Genomic DNA, 6,610 nt, shown 5'->3' with positions numbered 1-6,610 from the left:
CTCTTAAATGATTAATACTCCGGGTTCCCCTCTGTGTGAGGATAATAACAAGGTCGTGATTGAGTTACAATACACAATAGGAGAAAAAAGTCGCGCTTTGTCTAATTGTTCTTTGACAGGGTCAGAGGGGATTGTGCGATTGGCTGCTGCCTCCTGAGGCTGCAGCGCTGTCAGAGCTGTCTGAGGGCTGGGAGTGACACCAAGGTGACTGAGGGGAGGCTGGAAAAGTATAAATTGCTGGCGCAGTGCAACCCGTTCCAGAGACGAGGGCATCAGCCAGAGTCTTCTGTGTGACCTTTATTCCCTGCCGCGCACGACCACAGGCCATTACAGTGATGACCGCAAAGGCAGAGCTTTCAAGCTGGCAAGAGTACCCAGAGGATTTCACCGCGCTGCAGCAGCGCAGCCTGGCCCACATAAACTCCAAATGTTGGATTTCTTCAAATTCAATCCGTGCGTTCTCCCGGAGGGATGCGCACGGAGCTCCAGAGGCAGGCATCTCACTGCATGAGAAACTTGTGCCAACCAGTAAACTGCCTGACTGCGTGTCCGCTGCAGGCATCACAGAGACAGACTGTGAGAAGTCAGCTGAGGGAGGCAATGCGAGCCACTTTGGCCCCCAGAAACACAGGCGCGTCGCAGCCAACGCCAGGGAAAGGAGAAGGATGCACGGCCTGAACAAAGCGTTTGACGAGCTGAGGAGCGTCATCCCTTCCCTGGAAAATGAGAAGAAGTTGTCCAAATATGACACCCTCCAAATGGCGCAGATTTACATCAACGAGCTGTCGGAGCTCCTGGCCGGCGTGGTTCAGTCGGAGTGCATGGGTCCAGCGGACAAGAGCTCCAGGAGGAGCCTAATTCACTCTCTACGGCCTGCAGCCAGTGCGCAGGAGCAGCTGACCGGAGAGCAGCGGGATCACCTTATCATACTCGGACCTACATCCGACCTGGGGACAATTAAATCCACAGCCTCTTCCCACAGCAGTGATGGGGAATCCTCGCATCTCAGCGACATGGAGGAAAGTCAGAACGGGAGACAGTAACAGAGAACACTGGCCACTGACTATTGACTCTTTACACCGCAGTGTCTGTTATAGGAAGAACCGGGAGAACCAAATATTACAGCTTGTAGAAATGTTGATCATGTGCTAGTCCATCATATATTCTCCTGTCATAATTTATAGCTTAGATGTTGCACTGCCAAATGAAAAAAAAAAAAACAATACAGGAAAAACTTGTTTTTACTTCCCAAGGCCATGATGAGCTCCCATAGGCCTTTTTATGCACTTTATATGCCCTGAACATCATTAATGACATTTTCATGTGTCATTAGTGACAACTGTCTAAATTAAAAACAATTATTTTGATATTTATGTTTAGCTATGGGGTATTTTATAAGGGCTGTTTTGCTAAAATAAAGACATAGTTAAGAAATGAGTGCATTTCAAATTATTTTTGTATGTTTCATACTGAAGTCAGCAAGACGTTGTATACTGAGTCAATGATATTTTAATATTTCTACCATGTGAAGCAAACCGAAGTGTCCATGTACAAAAAAAAAGCAATATTCACACTTGGGTATTTCGTCTTTCTGTATTGCAGAAAAACTCTTGATTTACATGCAGCATCCATCTTAATTCACTTTAAAAAGGAAGTAGAAGAACAAACATAATCTAGAGGAAGCCTCAAAAGATGTCATGCAACTCACTGACTGTCACAAGGAATCATGATATTTTTTTTCTAAACTGTTTCCATAATTAAACAGTCAAACAATCAGGTGTTCTCTCTGCTTATCAACTAATGGTAATGTCACATTAACATTCCAGCAGTGAAAAACAACACAGACTGAATCCTCTTTTCCCAAAGAATAAAATGACAGACTACACTGATAAACATGAACATCTGCAAGACAAAAATCTGATGCCTAATGTTCCCAGCGGAGGGGATTTAAAAAAAAAAAAAAAAAGAAAGAAACTAATTGCACCTTCTGACAATCTATCATGGTTAAAATTGCTCCTTCTAGTCTGTCTGTTAACTAATAGCCTACTGAGAAAATGTGGGGCTGCCCGCTCCAGAGGGAAGAGGTGGCTGGAACTTTGCCAGGTCCTTAGAAATGATTTCTGCCAGCCTGTGTTTAAAACTGCCAGGGGCCTCTGTGGGGTTGACACGGGTAGAGGAGCCAATGGCCTCCTCCATCTCCTTCATGTCATCCTCTGCCTGTGCCTGAGTATTGAACTCTGGCTGGATGAAGTTAATCACAGGGGGCTGACACTGGTATCTGGGCTTGGGTAGGGCGTAAGGAACAGATTGGGGAAGGGTGCAGGGAAGAGGCGGAGGAACAGGTGGAGGCAGGGGTGAGGATAAAGGCTGCAGCTGGGAGTTTGAGGGAGAAATGCTTATTCTCACAGCCGAGTAGATGCACTCGTTTGAATTGTCTATCTCAGGTTTGAACGGCTCTTTTCTGACCACAGGAGGAGTGAATCTCCTCACGTTGTAATAAATGTCGTCCATGTCATCGTCCAGGCTTAGGGCCTCCAGGGAATGACACCGTTCATCCTCATCCTCAACGTCACCTTCCTCTCCCACAACCTCCTTGCTGTTAGAAAGTTGAGGTTTGACAAAAGATAGCGGCTTGAAGGTGTAATTGATAGTAGAATAATGGTTGTCAGACTTGTCTTCTGTGTCCGCAGCAACATCTGCAGGGTTGTAGACAGGAGGAGCAGGTGGTCGGTTGGGTGGGGCAGGGAGAAAAACAGGAGACTGGTCAGAAAATGATATTCTGTGGTTGCTCTTCTCCACAGAGCACTGCTCTAATATAGCCTTGAAGACCTGGGAGCCATGTCTGGTCAGGAAGATGAACACTCCTTCTCCTGACTGACAGCGACGGCCTGCTTCAATGCTGAACCCCCCCTGTAATCACAGCAATTAATACACATCTTAAAGAAATAGTGGTACCACTTTACAGTACGACTACCCTTATAAAGGATTTATGAATGGTTTATAACTAGCTCATTAATAAGCTTTTGAACACTTTATGAATCATTCGATAGCTGTTATAGCACATTAGATAAAAAGGGCAACAGTGACTTGTTGCTTGCCAAATAGTGAGCCCACATTTCTCTGTACTGTTAAGCCTCATATCTCATTAGTTACTAAGCTTTCTTTGTTTTCTCCATCATCCAGCGTTTATGCCTGCTGCTTCTTTACATATCTGTTAAGTGACTAGCAAATAACAACAATAATAATAACACACTCTTATTGGTTAAATAATAATAAATAATTAATTTCATTCGGCACATCAAATTATGGCAAATGAAATGACCAGATTCAAACTCTAGGTCATTGTTGTCCCTTTTATCTAATGTGTTATAACATCTTATGAATGATTTATAAAGTGTGAACAAACTAATTAATAAACTAGTTTATTACTACAAACTATAACTAGTTTACTAAACCAATCATAAATCCTTTATAAGGGTAGTCTTATCATAACAGTTTGATATTTTGAGAAATACAAATCCAAAAAGCATATCCTTTCCAATTTTAGGGGAAGTACTTTACCTCAACCTGTCCGAATTTGCGCAAGAGTCTGTATGGCCAGCTATAGATGATGTCACCGGTACTGCAGGTCAGCAGTACCAAAGCGTCTTTATCTGGGGAGACCAGATACTCCCTGGCCAGCTTGCACCTCCTCGATGCTTCTGTGCTCTGGACAGTCACTTGGTATTGGTTCGGAGGAAGGGTCAGATCTAAACATGAGAAGATATGAAAATATTTACAACTTCAAAATGACAACAGACTGAGACCAGTGCAGCATGACTACACATGAAAGCATTAGATTAACTATATGAGGTCTGAGCAGCAATGCATCAGCAAAGGGAATAAATGCACATCAAATATATTCTCCTAGAGAAACCAGCTGCTTTAAAGTTGTTTGCATTCTACTAATCGCTCCATGTCACTACAGGCAACCTGGATTTTTCAGCAGAAGTTTAATCCATTAGGAAATAAAAAGAAATACATTTGTATAAGATAAAGCTTGCTGACGCTAATACTGATGGTTTTTCTAAATCATTTTCAGATTGTTTGACTGCTTGTGCATCTTGCCCCCGTGTGGCATCTTTTTAGGGACTGTACAAAAATTTTTGGTGTGTTTTCACTTTGTAAAAAACCAAGGCCCTCACCAGGGTTATTAATGTTTTCTATCCCACAATGTGTCAAAATAATATAATAGTGTCAACTTGGTACAACATGTTTAATCATGTTCTTCAATTTAAATCTTTGAACGTGCACCACCAATGTACACAAGAAAAAATTATGAGTATGAAAAAGAATTTAGGACAAGAATAAAAGAGTCTCCACTGCTCTGCCAAAATAGTCAGACTATGGTACTTTCAGCCAAAAGAAAAATTACAATACGTTTTTGTACAGTCCCTTAGCAATGGCTCCGTGTTCCCAGCAGTTGAGTATAGTGTTTAATTAGTCATAAGAAAGCCAAGAAAAACTTTGGACATAAGAAAATGTTATAATATTTTAACTTAACAACCTGGTAGGAGAGTTGATACATCACACTCTGCGCACATTCACTAAACACCTTTTCTGAACTGTTACTTTTGATTGCTTGTTGACTGATCAGCTGTTTGTGTTACCAGTTTTCCAAGATGAGTAAAGGTCATTGTCCTCCATGGTCAAACCATTTCCTCTCTCCAAACCCCCTTTGTCTGTTTCTCCAGGATCCTTCTGTAAACACAGTGGCATGGTAAATATTACACAGAGAGTAAACCAACCTCTTATCGCTGTTTTATGATTTCAAAGTGGTAAGATGCATGAAACAGCAAAGCTTGTGCAAGCACAAGAATTAGAGAAGTGAAGTGACAGAAGTTGCAGATACTGTATTAACTTCCTCATTGTACTATCTATCTCCAATTGTGGATAAGGTTTATGTCCACCTTTCCTAAATAAGAACACTACCACTGATATAGAAAGGAAAAGGAGAAAGCTGTACTGATCAAGAGGAGAGAAGTGTGATACCTGGAAGGCCAGGAGACAGAGGGCACTTAGCCAGTCCTGGCTTGTTGTAGAGGCCAGAGTGTAGGTGCATTGTGTGGTTTTTAAGTAGAAGGCCGTGCACCCTTGGGGGCAAGACTCCTTTGGAGCAGGGGTGACACTCAGGCAATCACTCAGACGCACCACTTTTCTCTCTGGTGTTTTCTGCCGAGTGGCCTTCTTCTGGTCAGTAATAGCATTGTTGTCGAGTACGGTATAGAGCTCCAACCGGCCAACCCCTGTGGAACTGGGTTTAAAGAGCATCAGCCATATTTTCCTCCACGTTCTCTGTTGCAGATGAGGGGACGGGGAGAAAAAGTGACTGTTAGTAAGTGGGTTCCTTGTCACAGTTAGTGGCTGGTTTAAATCTCACATAACAAGCAGAGAATTTGTTTATTTTGGTTCTATTTCGAGAGTTCATTCTTTTCTGTCTGTACGCGCTGCCATGTTGCCACATCATCAGCAAGTATGGCATCTGTTTCTACTATAACACAGGTGACACACAGCTCTACATTTCTACCACACATGAACCTAGGGGTAATTTTAGATTGTGAACTTAGATATTCACATTCAGAGCACCACTATATGTTCTATCACTTAAAGAGTGTTCAAGGTCACAGGAGATTTGTGAAAACCAGGTTGCGCTTTAGTATATGTACATCTTTATTATTGCAACATATTAGAATAATTCATTTACTGTTCCTAAAATGTCTCAATTGGCTGCCGTTAAGTCAAAATAGTTACTTTAGTTCAAGTAAAAGTTAAAGTATAAATAACATTTTCTTGGTCTAACTTGCCTTTGCCTGTAAGAATATTTCATGTATGCTTCCTCCACTAGTTTTTTCAATTCATTTTTTATTGTATTTTTGGTTTTAATTATTTCCCATATCTGCCAAGTCTGTTGTTGTTTACACTTCCACTTGTTTCCTGTTAACTTCACATCTTTGTGAAGCATATGGTTTCATCTGTTTCAAATGTGCCATATACAAAGTTTGTTCTTCTGATTATTATGCAATAGCTGAAAAAAATAATCAACAAATACAGTCCTCTGCACATTATCATACTGCTACTGCTCTATTTTGTTAAAGGTATTCCAATGACAGATCATTTGAAGCATTCTCATAGGTGCTTAAAAAAGATTTCTCTGCGCCAAATTTGTTAATGTCTGTGCACGCATTGGCTTTGGATATGATATGCTCCGTGTCAAGACTTTAAAACTCTGAAAAACAATTGTATCACCATCTGTGCATTTGCTTATTTTAACTAAGCAGTTAGTGAAAACACGGCAAGCTGCTCAGTTGCCGTACTTTGAAAAATAAACAATACAGGGATAAAATGAGCCACAATATTCTCACAAATACGCTGAATGTGAAATTTATGTAAAACTTACTTTTCCAAACTTGACTCCCTGAAGGTACAGCATTCCTTCCTTGAAGATGACATCCATGCTTGCAAGCTTTGTCTGTATATCTTTCACTGTAACAGCCGTTGCTCGGCAGTTCAAAGATGCTAAAATTGGTTTCCTACACGACAAAAATAATTGTTTCCTTTACATCACCAGCAG

The 6,610-nt window shown here is 41.3% G+C and overlaps 2 protein-coding genes across 2 annotated transcripts; one reads left to right on the top strand and one right to left on the bottom strand.

The window, feature by feature from the left end:
* The first annotated feature begins 335 nt into the window (after positions 1 to 335).
* Positions 336 to 1,043, top strand: LOC111226761 (protein atonal homolog 1-like). Its single transcript, XM_022752072.1, has one exon. The coding sequence runs from the start codon at positions 336 to 338 to the stop codon at positions 1,041 to 1,043; it is 708 nt and encodes a 235-aa protein (XP_022607793.1).
* Positions 1,044 to 1,932: 889 nt separating this feature from the next.
* Positions 1,933 to 6,583, bottom strand: dok3 (docking protein 3). The gene is made up of 5 exons (XM_022751994.1): positions 6,437 to 6,583; positions 5,032 to 5,334; positions 4,649 to 4,740; positions 3,562 to 3,730; positions 1,933 to 2,910 (listed from the first exon to the last, which is right to left on the bottom strand). The coding sequence occupies exons 1-5, from the start codon at positions 6,491 to 6,493 to the stop codon at positions 2,044 to 2,046; spliced, it is 1,488 nt and encodes a 495-aa protein (XP_022607715.1). The 5' UTR covers positions 6,494 to 6,583; the 3' UTR covers positions 1,933 to 2,043.
* Positions 6,584 to 6,610: the final 27 nt, after the last annotated feature.

The sequence above is a fragment of the Seriola dumerili genome, unplaced genomic scaffold, assembly GCF_002260705.1.
Source record: "Seriola dumerili isolate Sdu_G_001 unplaced genomic scaffold, Sdu_1.0 BDQW01000161.1, whole genome shotgun sequence".
Lineage (NCBI taxonomy): Eukaryota > Metazoa > Chordata > Actinopteri > Carangiformes > Carangidae > Seriola > Seriola dumerili.
This window is presented reverse-complemented; position numbering and strand designations above follow the sequence as displayed.